The 19,157-nt window shown below is 31.7% G+C and overlaps 3 protein-coding genes across 3 annotated transcripts; all 3 read left to right on the forward strand.

Annotated features, from left to right (window-relative positions):
* Positions 1-1,954: 1,954 nt before the first annotated feature.
* On the forward strand, positions 1,955-2,668 carry LOC110879437. Its single transcript, XM_035989375.1, has 3 exons — positions 1,955-2,107; positions 2,186-2,281; positions 2,387-2,668. The coding sequence occupies exons 1-3, from the start codon at positions 1,967-1,969 to the stop codon at positions 2,666-2,668; spliced, it is 519 nt and encodes a 172-aa protein (XP_035845268.1). The 5' UTR covers positions 1,955-1,966.
* A 1,172-nt stretch (positions 2,669-3,840) lies between these two features.
* LOC110932067 (replication protein A 70 kDa DNA-binding subunit B-like) lies at positions 3,841-6,421 on the forward strand. Its single transcript, XM_035989376.1, has 11 exons — positions 3,841-3,993; positions 4,090-4,369; positions 4,450-4,552; positions 4,654-4,781; positions 4,879-4,963; positions 5,044-5,179; positions 5,257-5,465; positions 5,532-5,652; positions 5,728-5,907; positions 6,017-6,085; positions 6,185-6,421. Exons 1-11 carry the CDS (start codon positions 3,841-3,843, stop codon positions 6,419-6,421), a joined length of 1,701 nt encoding a protein of 566 aa, XP_035845269.1.
* Positions 6,422-7,350: 929 nt separating this feature from the next.
* Positions 7,351-18,066, forward strand: LOC110932059. Its single transcript, XM_022175422.2, has 16 exons — positions 7,351-7,536; positions 8,204-8,264; positions 8,352-8,497; positions 8,609-8,947; positions 9,026-9,076; positions 10,814-10,927; positions 11,040-11,135; positions 11,226-11,343; positions 12,382-12,447; positions 12,856-13,107; positions 13,204-13,440; positions 13,561-13,999; positions 14,079-15,022; positions 15,099-16,319; positions 16,406-16,714; positions 16,763-18,066. Exons 1-16 carry the CDS (start codon positions 7,351-7,353, stop codon positions 18,064-18,066), a joined length of 5,883 nt encoding a protein of 1,960 aa, XP_022031114.2.
* Positions 18,067-19,157: the final 1,091 nt, after the last annotated feature.

Genomic DNA, 19,157 nt, shown 5'->3' on the forward strand with positions numbered 1-19,157 from the left:
GACATTATGTTATATGCGCATGTTTCAATCTTGAGTCATACACTACTAGTCGCTTTTGTAGACAAGTACATGGTGTATTTTTAAGAAAACATAACGGTGGATTTCGAGTCGTGATGATTATATGCGCGTCAGTTATAATGTAATCTATGAGCGGGCTGTGCACGTTATAATTAGACTTGAAATGTATGATAAGTAGATCATGTGTGTATGACGGGTTTTGGATAATTATTTACTAGCGCTTGTTGATTGCTATAGTCGGGTGAATAAACTGGTATGAGTCAAAAGTATATGGGTGTGCTATGTGAACTATGAACTGTACATGCTTGACGTGAACCCCGAATACGCTAAATGACTGTATACAAAGTGCATGAAAAACTAACTGTTATCGGTACTCCTTTTAGGACGTGATTGTTCAATTGCTAATCAAGTAGATAACCTTACCGAGCAAACCTAAGGTGAGTTCACTACATTCGAGCATGCGTCCCAGTGGTTGGGGACAGTCAGTGGGTATCCCATGGGGGGGATAAGTCTTTGGGTAAAAACGGGTATATTGGTTAATATTCTCACCTATCATCTTTTGTAAGTCCCTCATCGGGTATTAGTTAGTAGCGCTACTTAGGTTTGGCACCCTCACCCCGTGCCTGTAGAGGACGGAGGTGAACTAATGACCCAGTCTGGCCCAGTACTAGATAGGAGTACGTGGGAAGGGCAGTCATGTATTTCAGGAGCCGTCCGTGTTTGGAAATGAGATATTAACAATATTACTTGCATTGGTTATTGAACGGTTTTTCACACAACGGGTAATAAACATTTTCTAAAACTGTGAACTCGCCAGCTTTGTCTGATACACGTGTTACATGCTCGCAGGTCGTTAGGTATCTTGGAATTGGGAAGTTTGCTATCTGGGAGTGCTGGAGTGGTCATGGATCGAGGCTCTTTGATTAAAATACATTTAATACATTGGTTGTAAGCGTTATTACGAAACAATTGCTAAACAACTTATTACATGCTTCCGCTACACAACTTTTGAGAATTAATATTATGTTGGCAACTTATTTTGGTAAAATAGTGTCATGACTTATTTTAATATTTATCATTGGTTCAATGTGATTGGTGGCTCGAACTCTGATGCGTGACACGCCTCGCGGAGTTTCCGCAGGTGAAATTTTGGGGGTGTTACATTATGTGTATATTTTTTATAGTTTCTAACAATCCCCTTATCGTGTTATATTTTCTTAACATTCTATTATTTAATTCAGTTACAGAGGACCCTGGTTCTGTAGGGTAATGAATCGAGCAGACCAACTTATTCTGGTATAGGAAAAAATATTACTTTAGTTATTTGTTTTATCTGTTTTTCCATATTTTTAAAAACATAACATTATTATTCTGTTGTTTAAATCAATTGAAAATATTTATAATTCATTTTCCATTTCATTATATTATTAGTCCATTCCGGATGATGCGGCCTCCAAACTATGGGGTGTTGACAAAGGTCCTACTAATGTTATGATACACACTAAAGATGGTCGTGACTTTAATGTTTTTTTAAGCGCGTCTAAAGGGAAGTTATTTTTTTTTCATGGATGGTCCAATGTTGTTGAACACTTGGGTCTAACTCAGGGATGTTTGGTAGTATTTAATCCTTTAGATCATGCTACGTTTAAGTTAACAACTTATCAGAATGGTGTTAGTCGTGGGTCTTTCTGGACATATATGCTACCTCCATCATGCAATTTTTATGTAAGACAAATGTGATTTTATTTTTCCTTAAGTATTTAATTATAATTTATAAATTTATAGATACTAACCTTTTTTTTTCATCCTACAGCTCATCCCTGAATGTATTTTGCCCAAGATTTACGATTTTTCGTCAAATGATGTAACCTCTACTGTGATGATCGACAACCAAACGTTTAACTTTTCCATTGTAACTAATGACGGCAAAGTCGGTTTTTCCGCTGGTATGGATGTAATTATTAGTATGTTTCAGTTGGAGGTTGGTTGTTATTTCTTATTCACCAAAGGTTTTGGACATTTTTTCTATTTGAAAGTCTTTGGAAAAAACGGTGTTGAAATCACATATCCTAACTTAGATTTTCATGAGGTAAATTAAATATATGTACTTACTTCTATGTATTATACATATCATAATGTACTTCATTTTTTATATATTAATTTGCAGATTGAGGTTGCACCTATAGATGTTGATAATGAAGTTGAAGAACAAATACATGGTGGTGTTACTCGGTTTGTTCGTACGGCTGGTGAAGATTATTTTGTAAGTTTTCATATCATCTTCAAAACTGATAAAACACATAAGTTTTATGTTATTTTATTTTATTTAATGAGTATTAATATTTTTTTTAATTTTATTTAAATACAGAGAATTCCTGATCACGTTTCACGCATGGCTAAGCTTCATGAAGGGTTAAAAGATTTGACCATAAATTTTTTGCATCTGGACCCGCCACTGCAGATTACTAACAGTACTAGACGTGAAAGAAGAACCAATGGTCGTGGTTATCGATACGCTTTAACCTCTTGGAAGAAGTTCATGAAAGCCGCTCAAATTAAGGTCCGTGACGAGGTTCACTTTTCTTTTGATGAAAATGAGCAGGTCTTGACTATTGAGAGGGTTGTACCTTACGTTAACCGTAGTAATTAGATATATGACAATTAGGGCATGTTTTTGGCCTTTCAAGTTTTTTTGGTTATAACATTGGTTTTGGACTTTAATTTCAAGTTTTTATATATCTTTCAATCTATTTCTTATTTTAACCACTGTAAGAAAATACTTAAAAGTATAATATATCATTTTACTAATTTATATTCCCACTAAAACATTTTATCATAGATAAAACCACGATATTCAAACTACTTTTATGGAAAAAATCTATCTTATATATTCAGTATAACATTGCTGATTATTGTTTACAACTAAATATGTAAAAAAAAACAATATATAAACTAACTTTGCATATATGAAAAAGTATTATGAACTTAGTATTATATCTTCAGCATATTACACTAATTTGTTACATTATAAACATTTTATAAACCTTCCAGAATAGTTTTTTTATTATATATAATAATTGCAGAAAGTCAGGTACGACATAGTAGGTTGCATATTTATAAATGTTTTCATTATTTCGAAATTTACTAATCATCAAATTTCCCTCCGTTCCTTGCAATTTCAAATTAATAACTATTGAAATTGTTAATATGCCCCATGTGTTTTTTATCCAGTGTAATCGTTTACAAATCTATAATAAGCCAAAAAAATATACAAATTTAGTATACGTAGTTATGGCCATTATATGGATATGTTCGTCAATGTGTGATATGTCATAGTTCAATGCTGAGTTTAAAACTGCTAAAGTTGTAGAATGTTCCATAGTTTCAAATTCAATTAAAGGTTATGAAGGAATTTAATATTGACAATCCGTATACTAAGTTGGTTAGTTACATTTCATTTTCTAATTTTTTATGACATATACCATATTTTTGGACATTTAGATTGATTGACTATATTTTTAGAAAATACCTTCATATTACATATTTCCATTTTCATCGTATATTATAATTGATTGTGTTCGATATTTTAAATTTTTATAATTTACAATGTTTACTTAATTAACTTTGCCTACCTATTATAAATATTCTTTAAACATTTCACATTTTAATCAGTCTTATCTATTCAGCATTTTTTCTATCATTTTTCATAATCTTTGGTAAGAATACCATTGACAGTTCTATACGATATTGATTTATAATTTATTACAATGTGTTAGTATATAGTGTTTTTTTTCTAATCTTTACTTTGAATTTTATGCAGAAATGGAAGAAGGTGCAATCACATTGTTGAATAATTTGGACCTCAATGTTGATAACTATACCATAAGAATACGCATTGTTCGTTTGTGGACAAGAGCTGATTTCAATAACGCTAGAAAAGTGTATTGTTATGATATGATAGTCATGGACAGTGAGGTAAGTGTTCATATACGTATTTTATAATTTAAGTTTATATACTGTTAATTGTCAAAGTACGTATTATTTGTCTAACATAATGTTGTTGTTTGTCAGGGAACAAAAATGCAAGCTTTTGTCTTGGCTAAAAACGCTTCTGGATATCAACATCTTTTGGAAGAAAAGCGTTGTTTGACGATTAGAAATCCTTCATTGGGTGAGAATCGTCAGAAGGTCAAGTACGCTAAAGGTGGTTTGAAGATTAACCTTAATAACAACACCGTTGTTGAGGAATGCCACGAGGCTATTGGTTCTGAATGGGGTTTTGATTTTACTCCGTTTGATTCAGTTGTGGAGGATCCAACAGTTGACAACAAGTTTTTTAAAAGTCCAATTGGTATGATATACAATTAAAACTATATAACTAAACATAACACATTTTTTATTTTGTTGACACTATTTAATTTTTATCCACAGATGTAATTGGTTTTGTGGTCAAAAGTTTTCCCTTCGAGATAGACACGGAAACTAATAATGGACAAAACCAGAAGAAAGTCACCTTTATGCTTGAAGACTTGAAGTATTTATTTATTTTTTCTTCACTTTTATTCTTTAATATATTTTTTTATATTATGTATTCTGAACAGCTACTTTGTTTGTATTGATTTCAATAATGTTCAGCAATAAGCAGATCTTTGTGACACTTTGGGACGGTTATGCGGATCAAATAATGGAGTATGAGAGCAGCAATCGAGGTGAAAAAAATGTCGTCGTAATCATTCAGTTTGGGAAATACAGATTCTGGGGAGGTATCGTATTACTTCAAATATATTGTGTTTTTTTCTTTATGGTTACATTTTGAATAATTGTTTACATTAATTAAAATAAATGTATACATCTGTTCAGAGCATTTGTCTGTTTCAAATTTGTATACTGTCACCCGAGTCTTAATTAACAGTGATATTGATGAGGTTGCTGAGTTTAAACAAAGGTTCACTATCCTAATAAGTTTTTTTAAATTTCCTATGCATTTCTGTGAGTCTAAATTATTAAATTTTATTTTTTTACTAGATTTATCGAGAAACTTTCTCCCCAAATGTCTTCCAGTTATTCTGGCCTAAGTTCTTCTGTTGTGAAGTCTGCCACTGAAGAGTTCCTTTCTGACCTCACTTTTTTTCCCATTGGGTCGTTAAGCTCAATAGATACGGTAACACGGATAACAGATAGTTTTTATATGTTTTACACCATCCATTTTTGTATACTTTATATATATCTTAAACACAGACGAGGTTTGTTGTCATTGTTGGCACTATCAAGAGTTTTGCATCGAACAATGAGTGGTTTTACAACGCGTGCACAAACTGCAACAAAAAGGTTTCAACCGTTACTGTTGTTAAAGAAAAGCATGATGGTACTGATGGTTTTGAAGAGGTTACTGTCTTGGAATGCAAGACTGATATTTGTAATACAAGGACCGTTTCATCAATTCCACGGTAAATATTATCCATGTTAATTTTTGTTTGTCAAAATAAGTAAATCTCATTTATATTTGTTTGCAGAATTAGGCTTTATATACGTGTCCAAGATTGCACTGGTATTGTGAGTCTAACATTGTTTGAGCGTGAGGTGACAAAGCTTTTGAAGGTTAATGCTAATCAGCTTTTAGACAACAACATTGAAGTATGTACTAAATAATTCATTTTATCATAATTGTGTTTATTTTAAAAATATTAATTATATTTTATTTTTCAACAGTTAGCAAACGAAGGAAGCTTTCCAAAGGAGCTAAATTCATTACTCAATATGAAGTTTGCCTTCAAGATTGTTGTTTCTTCTTTTAACATCACCAAGAAGTCTGATGGATACTCAGTCTCCAAGATGACTGATAACCCGGTTGTTTTGTCCGAGCTTGATAAACATTTTGACACTATTCAGGTAAATTTATTCCAATTCACCTTTATACTATTATTACAATTTTCCAACAATGTTTAACTACTAATTAATATCATATATGTTTTTAACTTAAAAAAATTTTAAAAATCAGCCTATTGATGAGGAAGCCGTCAATGTCGAACCATCCGATTCAAATCGTAATGATGATTTGCCTGTTAAGGTTTAGTATCCTTTACCTTATCTATGATTCAACTTTAACTCATTATATGTTAAATGTATGTTTATAACTCATACCTATTTATTTATTTTATTTTACTAGGATTCTATATCCCAAACGGGAGACGATGTAACCCCTTGCTCAAATGTGTTTAAAGTTGGCTTTACAACATCGTTTGATCAGAAGGATGCTGACTTTGATACGAGCAGCGAGCGTGACTTGAAGCGCAATTTGGATACCGTGTATGACGTGGATGATGTATCTTCGCAATCTTCGTCGAAGTCGCGTAAAGATGGTGGTGTGGATGCAGTTCTTCTAATTCCAAAGAAAGAAAAGTAGTCACCTATAATTCGAACATTTGATTTCATCGGCTGTTTTTTCTTAAGTATTTTGCTATTTTTGTTTATTTTGACAATGGTTTTAAGTGTGTGGTTGATTTTTATGAACATGGTTGTCTTATTGTTTAGTTGTTTGTTTTGAATATCAATTGTTATTTTGCTAATTTATTTTTCTAATCCCACTTTTTGTTTCTTATACATATGACATTATTATTCTTTTTGATAACTAACATTTTAATATTATATTGTTTGAGTATTGATATTTTTATTTAAAATATAAGAGCTAATATCATTTTGTGTAACATAACTCATTTTAAGAACGTATCATTTAATATTTACGTATTTATTAATCAGTATTTAGAAAAAATTACACAGTAATAAGATAACAACTTTTTACGTTATTTAAATAATAAAAAAAATAATCCGTGCTTTAAATAATGAATCTTACTTAAAATTTAGTTCCGAATATGATAATTCGTTAATATGGGACACTTAGATATCATTTTTTTTATTATATAAAAATTTAATATTATTTGTTATTTTATGTAAATAAAACGTAAAATTTAATTATTGGTTGATATTTGAATTCAATTTAATTATACATGTAATGTAATGTATTTAAGGAATGTAGTTAATACATTATCCATTTTTAATATACAGTTACCATAAATTAATTCTAAATATATATATTAATTAGAATAAAATATATATTGTTTATACTATTATTTTTATATACATATTTTACCAACGAATTACCACAATTACTTAGCTGATTTCAACTGACCCTCTTCATTGTATGGTTAACAAATACATGGTAACAGTATTTTAACCCTTAGTGGAACATAAAAGGTTGTTGTGGTAATTTATGTTTAAATCCATGTTATTTTGGTCAGAAATCAAACTATAGGGGATGTATATGTAAATTTCATTATGGCGGTTCTAAATAAGGACTTTGTCCTTACCATACTCTACCATCAAATCATCCTTCTTATCATTCTTATCATCCCTAGGAGAACGCAAATCGCCGACCGGAACGTATCATCGGATTATCGTCGGAATCATCCATCTTTTAGGTTTCCGGCAACCGAAACTAGGGCTTCTAATCTTCACTTAAAGGTAACAACATTTATGTTCCTGTGATCAGTCATAAACTTTACTTTTAATCGTTTATACATTTGATTTTAGACCACTACATTGATGTACTTCTAAAGTTAACCATTAATATTGTTGATTTTTGTAAGATTTGATTCTTTAATTGTTTGAAAAATAGTGTTGTAGTTTAGTTTTGTTATGCTATGTTCAAAAGTTGTTTATATACCGATCCTAATTTTTTCATAAACGTTTGTTGATGAATCTGTATTTAATAATTTACTTAAAATTTGATAGATACTGGTATTAAAACTTTAAATTGCTGATGCATTAAATTTATTTATAATATTGTATGTATATTCATATAAATTTTTAATTTGTTAAGCATATAACTTTGGGTTTTTCATTATTTTAGTCGTCATTTTTTGTAGTCCAATCAGTGGTATGTATATATTTGTTAAGATAGATATATTAGTGTTTGGTAAAGTACTAGAATTTGAAAATAATTTATTGTTGCAGGTTTCAAAATGTATACTTCATTTGTAAAGTATCTTCTAAACCCATCCTCATTGAGTATAGTAAGTATTCTTTATGTAATCTATAATTCCGCTTTTAGAGTAATATAATTTATAATTTTGTTCTTTGAAACTTATAATACTAAATATAGTTAATATTAATATTGATATATATACAGGATGTACCTATCAGCTTTGTTACTCAATTCTACGGAGAGGATTGGGCCGATAGGAAGATGCGTATATATCACTCAAGTGGGAAAATTTAGGTCGTAATGTTGAAACGATTAAAACGTATGCCATTCTTAACTGACGGCTGGGAAACAGTTGTTTCAGATCTCAAACTTCAGAAGGATTGTCTCCTGACATTTCGTCCCATGAACCATTTTGGTCTCTATCTTTCATCTTTTGTTAATGGCGTCTGTGATCAATCTTATTTCACGATTAATCGTCATCTAAGATTGGGTTTTACGGTATGTAATCTCAATTATTTTTCCTTAAACTTTATATTTAACATGTATTTCACTTTTTATAATCTACCGTACATAGTCAACATTCAATTTGTTATGTTTCATATTATGTAGATCATTGAAGATTCATTTGTTCAACAATGTTTTGGAGACGATGTAATGGCTGGCTCATATGAAGTTAATTATAAGGGTTCTCCGTGGACGGTGTCAACAAGTAAGGTTAATTCAAACTATGTATTCTCACAAGGTTGGACTCAACTTTGCAACGATCTTGGCGTTCAGGAAGATGATTTATTGGTTTTTGAAAAACTTAATGATGTTATGTTTGATTTAACGGTGTATCGAGACGAGGTTGAGATAAGGTTGAGCAAGAAGGTTGAATCTGATGATGATGATGATGATGATGATGTAATTCAGATCTCTAGGGCCGATTACGATAAAGCGCTTTTTAAGGTTCGAATCTATTAGGTATTATATTTTGTATCCATTTTTATTCTTCTTTCAATCTTTTTTTTAATATGATTTTTTCAGGACATAGAGGTAGATGATAACCAGGGACGGAACCACAAGGGGGTCAGGGGGGTCAGTTGACCCTCCGGCCGGCCAAATTAGAAGCTTATCGGAATATTCAACCAAAATTTTTCTTACAGTTGACCCTCTAGATTTTCTTCTCTAAAGCGTTAAAACTGAAAGAAAAAAGTAAAAATGTTTGAAGCTTTCCCGGCCGGCAAGCGGCGGCGGCATGCGGTGCTGCGACTGCAGCTAGCGGTGGTCCGGTGGTTTGTTATGACTTCTGAATTCATTGCAGAGAAAATAGGGAAAAAAGAAGATGTGGTGTCTAATATTTATTGGGTTAATAATAAATACTATTATGGGCTTTAAAAGTAAATTAGATTGGCCCGGTTTTCAAAATGAGAAAACTAATATTTTATTTATATATTACTTTCCCAATAAAAATAATCTAACCCTATTCCTGCCGCATTTTTTCTCCGATCTTCTTAAAGACTTTTCTTTGTCTCGAGAAGTGTTAAATACATGGCAAAGTGAAGCATTAAGAAGTAAGTTATTTATCCTTTGTTAAACTTTTTCAATTGTTTAGTTAATATTTGAATACTGCTTGTGAATTAAACTTTGATACGTATACCAATTAGTTTTGTATGTGTTTTATATTTCTAACTTTTAAGATATTTAATTAATTATCTAGCCAATTAGGTTATTATTTAATATAACTTTTATCAAAATTTGCTAATTGCTAAAATTACCACGTGTAGAAATGCATGTTTAAAAAGATATTTTGGTAAAAAAAAAAACCTCAAATCATGTATTGAAACTTCATCAAGTAACAACAAAAGAAGTCGGGATGAAATCATTAGTGATCCGGCCTTGTGAAAACCAATTAATGATTATTTACGTTAAGGAGACGACACATAACAAAAGGTCCTTGTCAACCAAAAGGTCAGGTTTTCCCTAAGATTACAATTACCAATTGATACATCTATTGTTAAAAAATGATTAATGTACTTAAAAGAGGGTAAAACAGTTATTTTCTTTTTAATAGCAAGAATTATATAACTAAATGAACTATAATGTTTGTAACACATTTCCATTTCGACCCTCCGACAAAAAAGTTCTGGTTCCGCCACTGATGATAACCAGCCCACATCTGTTAAAAGTCCATCAGGAACAGTCCCGACAAGTACACCAAAGAATGTTCATGTTAAAGAGACGTTGAAAGTAGGTGATGCTTTACATTTCACGACAACACAAGATGTAAGTTTACACTCTCTATTATATTGTTATATTAATTTATTTATTATGACAATGACAATTGCCTATTATAACTAAATTTTTTGAATTCAACCTACAATTAACCCATACGAACATTAGTACTGATAATAAACCAATGGTTGCATCTATATTATTACTTTTATAGTTTTTTTGTTTCTTTGTTTGTACAAACACATAGTTTAATCAATTTGCCTTATTAGTAATACCATGGGATAGTTTCAATCATCATAATAGTTGTATTCGAGTTGTTGGAACTTCATTATTTATTTCTTTGGTTTACAATTCAAGTATTAATTAAATAAACATGACAATGTACAATTAATTTAACAACTTTATTATGTCTGAAAAATAACCTCCAACTTGATTAGATCAATTAGAAGGTGAGTCTTGGATGTATTTTTTCCTTTTTTTTTTCTAAAAAATTAGTACATTTTGTATATGTAATTTGTTGCTGACAAATTTTTGCTTTAAATTTAAAAAACATATAAGATGTAAAATATTTCATGTCCTAACTCTATTATTTCACAACAGCTCAAAGGAAAGGGAAAAGGTAAACTTTCTGTCGACCGATCCGTCACAGTTGAGAATTTCAACAAACAATGCAAAGGCCGAAAACGTTATACAACATCTGATCAAACTGTAAAGGTATTAAATAATTTATGTATTTTATTTTAACTGTACTAATATCCGTTTGTATTGTACATTATTTTCCTTATCAAAGGCAAATAAATGCTTAACTGTTGTTAAAAATGTGTAGCATCCAAAGAAGGTTTCAAGGAATGCAAACAAAGTTTCCCGTATCTGCATTGATCCAGAATATTTCGACTTTAGCCGTAAAGCTGAATATAGGCTGGTACTTTTTCTTTTATACCTGATCAACAATTAAAAATTTTATAATTGTTTATATTTGCTTATAGTTTTTTGTTATTTTCAACGCATTTAGCGGCTTCCGGTTGAGGTTGTTAATAGAGCCGGCCTGTCTGAAAGATTGCAACCTATATCTGTCCAGAACTTGAATGGTGATGTTGAAGTTTATGACACAAAGACAGAGTTAAACAGTGGTACGTTACGTTACGCTGTGGATGGATGGAGGAAATTTATGGATGATAACCAGTTGCAGTTTGGACACATGTTGCACTTCACATATGTAACTTCACAGAGGAAGATTGTGTTGAACGGTGTAACTTCAATCTAATGAAGACTGCTATAAAGTGTGTTTAAAACAACTATGGTTTGGTTAGTTGTTTGTTAGTCTTTTGAATAGTTTAACTTTTTTGGTTGTGTTTATGAACATGAAAAATTTGCGTCCTTTCCCATGGTTGACTTTATTTTGATCTTTTGTAATGATACTAATGTGACTTATTTTGTAATAGTTTTTAGATTTTGTTAGTGTTTTATATGTCTATTATATTAAGTAGTTACAATCTTCATATTTACACAGTTCATATCTTTTATTTATTTGTAAAGATGTTATAAATCTCAATTTCCTAAGAAAAATTTTAATATAAGGTAAGCAAATTCATTTATGGAAACATATATAACAATTTACAAACTTCTAAAATTAACGTATTACATAAATATATTTCCATATTTTTTATATTCTATCTCTATATATTATTATAGACTTCTTCCAATTTGTGATTTCTATATCCCCCTTTCATTTCTTATTGGATGATTCAATAAGAATTGATCAAAACACTCATTTTCCCTTGATTATTTCATCCTCGGTATTCAACCTTTCAACTCGGTTAGTTTGTTCAGTTTGTATTTTTATCTAATGTTATTTAATCATTTAGCATTTTATTTGAATCTGTATGTATTTTTGTTTTCACAATATTTTTTTTCGCACAGTATAATTCATTTAAGTTGTGCGCTGTCATTATAATGTATCTTTATATTTATATATTTATACATATATAATACATAAATTTTATGATTTAACACTCCGTATAAAATATAGACCATTGTACACAATTAACACCTTATTGTTTTGTTAAATTGTTTATATGAATCTTTATTGATTATTGATTAAATATTACTTAACATGTGTTCCAACATACCAACTATGTAATTTAACAATTCTTTTTCTAAATTCATAGCAATGCCTAAACGACCAAAAATTGTCTCCGTATACAATGACATTGATAAAGAAAACACTCAGCATGGTAAGTTATTTAAAGTTTTACGGTTTTTTTACCTTCTTAGTTATTTGATTATATTGATAGAGATGTATATTTTTTTTATCCGCAGTTCACCGGAATGAAAACACATCCTCCGACATTGTTAACGGTATAGCACTAATTATTTCATTGTCCATTTATATTATTTTAGACCTACTTACTTAGCTCACTATTACGCTAGAATTTTTTATTAATTCTTCCATTTTTTATTTGTGTCTTTTTAAAGTTCGACGAGGGAGAAGACCTTTATCAAGCATAACGAATGGTATTATTTTAAGTATATATTTTTTTAACAAAATGATAATTATTTTTTCCTTATCTACAACTAACTATTTTGATTTGTTATTGTTTGTTTATTATAATTTTTTCAATTTGTCTACGATTTTATAATAGCTGTCCTCCCAATTGTTACTCGAGACGAGGCATCTCATAGAAGAAAATTAAGAAAATTATACTTGGATAATAAGAAATCAAATGTGGGAACTACATCGTCATCCCTCAATATTGATTCCACTAATATTAATTCCACTTCCACTCCGTGTGTTACATCTGATAACATAGTCAACAGAATTGGTTTTCACAATTTTGAATCCACTCCTGAGGTGACTAATAATGTTAATCCAAGTCCTTCAAGTATTGTAACAAGTAAGTATTTTTTTATTTTATTGTTTATATATATGGGAATATGTTCTTATTGTTTTGCATCTATATTTTTAAAATGCTTTTTGTCAATTGTAGCAGGTAACATTATTTGTAGTACCAGCAATCGTACAACGAGAAAAAACGATGTTGGGAATAATATTTCAACTGGCATCACATCAACCACCTGCACATCATCATTGAACCGTAATTTGCAAAGGCTATCATCTGGGAAACGTAAGTTGGTATCCAAAGCACGTATTTCGTCTCCTATACCAATGATCGACTTGACCACAGACGAAACCGTAGAACGAGATCCTTATAAAGGTGTTTCTACAGGTTAGGTTTCTTGATAAGTAGTGCTACATATTGTAAAAATACTAAGTCTTAAATACGTATATCTTTTTATTGTAATGAATGTTGTATATATAACTATAATAATGTTGTATGTTTGAACAGATTATTTGGATCACGGTGATCAAGTTATTACTTGTGAAGTTTGTTATGCAAAGTTATGGGACGCAGAGAAAGGAAGCGGAAGAAAAGAGGGTGGCAAAATATGTCATATGTTATGTTGTGGTTATGCCAAAGTTGTCTTACCGGATTACAAAACCGCGACACCTTATTATAAAAGTCTATTCATGTCCAATGACAATGAAAGCAAGCACTTTTTGAAGAACATTCGACGTTACAATTCTATGTTCGCGTTTACGTCAATGGGTGGTAAGGTTGACCAAACCGTGAATACTGGTAATGCTCCTTTTTGCTACAGAATTAGTGGTGAAAATTACCATTCTATTGGTAGTCTTGTGCCACCAAACGGAGGGAAGCCTAAATTTTGTCAGTTATACATATACGATACTGAAAATGAGTTGGCAAACAGTCAATCAGTTTTTAGGTACCATTCATGAACTAATTCTATTAATAACATTTATTTTAAATATATATTTACTTAATATTTCAATTTGATGAAACAGGTCTTCAGACAATGTTTCCTCATCATCCACTTCAGATGAAACTGATAATAAGCTGATACAACAAATCAAAGCAATGTTTGATGCCGAAAATGTGCTTGTGAAAATTTATAGGATGGTTAGAGATTGCTTCCAACAAAATCCTAATACCACTTTAAAGCTTCGCCTAATTGGCAAAAGAGAACAAGATGGTCGGACTTATAACTTACCTACTTCCTCAGAGGTTGCTGCTCTTATTGTTGGAGATATCGATAACGCACTTGAGAAAAGAGATATCGTTGTCGAGACACAAACAGGTTCATTAAAAAGAATAAGTGAATTGCATCCTTCCTATCTTGCACTTCAGTATCCTATTTTGTTCCCATATGGAGACGGCGGTTACAGAATTGACATACCACATAGGGGTGTCATTGATGTTACTAACAAGAAACGTCCGAATTGTACAATGAGAGAGTTTTTTGCGTATCGTGTACAAGATCGTAGTAACCAGTTTTCATTGATTCTAAATTCCCGACGGTTATTCCAACAGTTTTTGGTTGATGCTTATACGATGATTGAGAGCGAGCGACTTAACTTTATAAGATTTCAGCAACAAGATCTCAGGTCTGATACATATGAGAATATCCGGAAACTAAGATATAACGGCCAACAAGATTTGTCTAAGGTTGGAAAACGTATTTTCCTTCCATCTTCCTTTACAGGCGGGTCACGATATATGATGCAAAACTATCTTGACGCAATGGCAATTTGTAAATGGTATGGTTATCCAGACTTTTTTATAACCATTACCTGCAATCCCAAATGGCCGGAGGTTCAAAGGTTTCTTAAGGACACAAATCTTAATCCGGAGGATAGGCCTGATATTTTATCTCGAATTTTTAAAATAAAGCTGGATTCAATTTGTAAAGATTTGAAAGACCGTGATTTGTTTGGAAAAGCTTCTGCTGGTATGTTTATAAAGTTACTTTTTAAAAATAACCTTAATTATAATTACAAGGTTTTTTTTTTTTTTTTTTTTTGTAGTTGTTTACACTATTGAGTTTCAGAAGCGAGGATTGCCTCATGCGCATATGTGCTTATTCATGGAGAATGATTACAAACTTCCAACTGTAGACCATGTTGATCAGTTTATTTCTGCAGAAATCCCTGATTTAAACCAAGACCCGGAACTATATACGCTTGTGAAAGACCATATGATTCACGGTCCATGTGGTAATGCTAGAATGAGCTCTCCATGTATGGTTGATAGAAAATGTTCAAAAGGTTTTCCCAAGAAATTTCAAGATCACTCAACCTTGGATTCTAACGGATTTCCCTTATACAGAAGAAGAGATGACGGTTCCTTCGTTTTAAAAAATAAAATTCAGTTAGACAACAGAAGTGTTGTACCATATAACAAAAAGCTTTTGAAAAGATATCAGGCGCATATAAACGTTGAATGGTGCAACCAAGCGGCGTCAATAAAGTATTTGTTCAAGTATATTAATAAAGGTCCTGATAGAGCAACAGTTGCTGTGGTTCCGAGCAATAATGAAAACGAGCAAGCAGAAAATGATGAAATTAAAGAGTATTATGACTGTAGGTATATATCTGCGTGTGAAGCCTCTTGGAGGATTTTTTCTAATGAAGTTAATTATAGGAGTCCTTCTGTTATGCGTCTTCCTTTCCATCTTCCTGGACAACAAACAGTTTGTTTCGGTCCTGATGAAGATATTAATCAAGTGCTAAACAAACCATCTGTGAACTCATCAATGTTTTTATCTTGGATGCAACGTAATCAAGATCCTAACGACCATGTTGCATGTACACTAACATATGTACAGTTTCCGCGTTTTTATGTGTGGAAGCTTGACAGGCGTATATGGGTTCCGAGAATAAAAGGAAAAACAATTGGAAGAATTCATTCCGTTTCTCCTTCTACCGGTGAAGCGTACTATTTAAGAATTCTTCTTAACAAAGTTAAAGGACCAACATCGTTTGATGATATTAAAACAGTTAATGGTCGAGTGTACGATACTTTTAGAGATGCTTGCTATGCGCTTGGTTTGTTGGATGACGACTCGGAGTACATTGAGGCCATCAAAGAAGCAAATATATCAGGTAGTGCAGCTTATATTCGCAATTTATTCGCCACCATGTTACTGTCAAGCACATTATCTAGACCTGAAGTTGTTTGGGAAAGCACATGGAAGTATATGACAGATGATTTTCTGTACAGATTTTCAAAGTATCATCGTGTTTCAGGTAAAATTATAAATTTCATATTATGTTTTTGTGACAGTTACAAAAAATTTACCATTAAATTTATATGTGGTTTTGATTTTTCACAGGTTTATTAATTCCTGATGAGCAACTAAAGAACTACGTTTTATGCGAAATCGAGAAGTTTTTAACTCGGAATAATTCATCACTTCGGAGATTTTTATCAATGCCTTACCCGGATACTTCATCTTTAGATAACTTTCGCTGCCGATTGATTAACGAAGAGCTTGCTTATGACAGAACAGAGTTACAAAATGTTTATCAAGGTCAGGTGAATTTGTTAACGGATGAACAACGTGCAGTATATGAAGAAATTATGAACGCAGTTCATGGAGACAATGGAGGAGTATTTTTTGTTTACGGTTATGGCGGGACCGGTAAAACATTTTTATGAAAAACATTGTCTGCTGCAATTAGGTCAAAAGGTGAGATTGTATTAAACGTTGCATCTAGCGGAATTGCATCATTGCTGTTGGAGGGAGGAAGAACGGCTCATTCTAGGTTTCATATACCTTTGAATCTTAATGAGGATTCCGTTTGTCATATAAAACCAGACGATGATGTAGCTAAATTACTACAGCAGACCAAACTCATTATATGGGATGAAGCTCCTATGGTTCATAAACATGCATTTGAGGCTTTGGATAGAACTATGCATGACATTTTCAATATATCTAATCCATCCAGGTCTGATGTTTTATTTGGAGGAAAGGTAATTGTATTTGGTGGTGATTTTAGGCAAATACTACCTGTTGTTCCAAATGGTGGACGTCAAGAAATTGTGAATGCCTCATTATGTTCTTCTTATTTGTGGAGTAAGTGTAAGTTGTTGACGTTATCTAGAAACATGAGGTTAACTGTTGGAAGACCATCATCTGAAGTTGAAGAGATCAGTAATTTTGCAAAATGGTTGTTGGACGTTGGTGAGGGAAATGTTGGTGGTTCCAATGATGGAGAAGCAATAATTGAAATACCACCTGAGCTTTTAATTGATAGCATATCTGATCCAATTTCTAGCCTGATTGATTTTGTTTATCCGTCAATTTTGGAGAATTACAATGATCGTAATTACTTTAGTACAAGAGCTATACTTGCGCCTAAGAATGAGGTTGTTCACGAGATTAACGACAGATTGTTGGCAGTATTCCCTGGTGAAGAAAAAGAGTATCTTAGTTCTGACAGTCTATGCCCTACTGAAGATGGCAATGTTGATCAGCAAAAAATATACTCCCCCGACGTGCTCAATGGTCTCAAAGTGTCTGGTTTACCAAATTATAGGTTAGTGCTTAAAGTTGGTGTTCCAGTAACGTTGTTGCGAAATATTGACCAACGAAATGGTTTGTGTAACGGTACAAGGTTAAAGGTCACAAAACTTTACAGCCGTGTTATTGAAGCTGAGATAATTTCTGGTGGTAATATTGGTTCTCGGACATTCATACCTAGAATGAATTTGGTACCTTCGGACCGAAAGATTCCTTTTGCATTCCAAAGGAGGCAATTTCCAATAACTGTATGTTTTGCAATGACGATTAACAAAAGCCAGGGACAGTCGCTATCTAAGGTTGGGTTGTACCTAAGACAACCAGTTTTCACACATGGTCAATTGTACGTAGCTTTATCCAGGGTTACAAGACGAGATGGAATCAAGTTACTAATACTTGACAATGATGGCAGGCCTACAAATAAAACAACCAATGTTGTATATAAAGAGATATTCAATGGATTGTGACTTTTTTATTTTTGTCATTTTTTGTTCATCACGTTATTTGTATCATTTTTTATTATATGCGAAGAAACTTATAACGAAGTATTTACGCATTAAAGTATATTCACATTCTTATGTATTATTGAATCAATAGTTATTTCTGGTAATAATATTGGGACATGAACTTTTATTCCAAGGATCCATATTCCTCCGTCCGACAAACTAATTACTTTCAAATTATATAAAGTAACCGATTCACATATAAACAACAATAACTTATTATGTTAATATATATACATACACATATTAATCAACAACCTTTTATAGATGATACCAACATTACTTACATTCCAAAATATGGTTTTTTTTCATGATATATAACTAAATGTCTTTAAGGTTAACCACTTACTACATTTCCATAACAAAAGTAAACATAACATCATAACCATTGATTACATGTCCAAAACAAAAGTAAACATAACATAACTTGCATAATATAGTCCTCATTTCGAGTACACAAAAAACCTTCTTCATTAGCTTAAACATTTACCTTTCAACCTGCATTAACTTGATCCACGTCTGTTAAGATCAGCAGATTTCCTTTGCTTATGAATTTGAAATGCATTTTGTCACCCAGACGAAGCCCATTCTCTTTCATGAACATTGGCCATCCTTCGATTGCATACCTCACATCATCTCCATTCTTTTGGCGCCTAACATTCATATCGACTGTTTTTCCCTTCATGCTCCTCACTTTTAACACATGCACTTTGTTTTTTAATCCGCCAATTCTTACAACATTAGCAGGCAATCTCTGCATGAATATGATAATTAACAATTAAACCAACCTTATGAATGTTATAGTCTTACCGTTTATCAATTAGTGTTGAAAAAACATACCATTCTGTTACCTCCCTTTTGTGTAAATTCACAGCAACCATCTTTATCTACAGAATTGTTCCTTGCAACACGTTTTGGTGCAACATCTGATATCTTCAATTTACTGCCCGATATCTTTCTAATGTCTTTTTCCTAATTATTACAGAAACACATAATGTTTATAATAAAATATGTATTATATATTTTAATCTCTTTGAGTTAATCATAAGTAAATG

Source organism: Helianthus annuus, chromosome 1, assembly GCF_002127325.2.
Source record: "Helianthus annuus cultivar XRQ/B chromosome 1, HanXRQr2.0-SUNRISE, whole genome shotgun sequence".
Taxonomy (NCBI): Eukaryota; Viridiplantae; Streptophyta; class Magnoliopsida; order Asterales; family Asteraceae; genus Helianthus; species Helianthus annuus.

What these genes read in the sequence shown, in the direction of transcription:
- LOC110879437 (XM_035989375.1), top strand. Translation starts at nt 1,967, where the DNA reads ATGGATGTAATTATTAGTATGTTTCAGTTGGAGGTTGGTTGTTATTTC. An exon ending in CTAACTTAGATTTTCATGAG is followed by an intron (nt 2,108 to 2,185) that starts GTAAATTAAATA and finishes ATTAATTTGCAG; the next exon opens with ATTGAGGTTGCACCTATAGA. An exon ending in CGGCTGGTGAAGATTATTTT is followed by an intron (nt 2,282 to 2,386) that starts GTAAGTTTTCAT and finishes ATTTAAATACAG; the next exon opens with AGAATTCCTGATCACGTTTC.
- LOC110932067 (XM_035989376.1), top strand. Translation starts at nt 3,841, where the DNA reads ATGGAAGAAGGTGCAATCACATTGTTGAATAATTTGGACCTCAATGTT. An exon ending in GTTTTTTAAAAGTCCAATTG is followed by an intron (nt 4,370 to 4,449) that starts GTATGATATACA and finishes TTTTATCCACAG; the next exon opens with ATGTAATTGGTTTTGTGGTC. An exon ending in TTTATGCTTGAAGACTTGAA is followed by an intron (nt 4,553 to 4,653) that starts GTATTTATTTAT and finishes AATAATGTTCAG; the next exon opens with CAATAAGCAGATCTTTGTGA.
- LOC110932059 (XM_022175422.2), top strand. Translation starts at nt 7,351, where the DNA reads ATGGCGGTTCTAAATAAGGACTTTGTCCTTACCATACTCTACCATCAA. An exon ending in ACCACAAGGGGGTCAGGGGG is followed by an intron (nt 9,077 to 10,813) that starts GTCAGTTGACCC and finishes ATTTCACAACAG; the next exon opens with CTCAAAGGAAAGGGAAAAGG. An exon ending in AACAGTCAATCAGTTTTTAG is followed by an intron (nt 14,000 to 14,078) that starts GTACCATTCATG and finishes TTGATGAAACAG; the next exon opens with GTCTTCAGACAATGTTTCCT.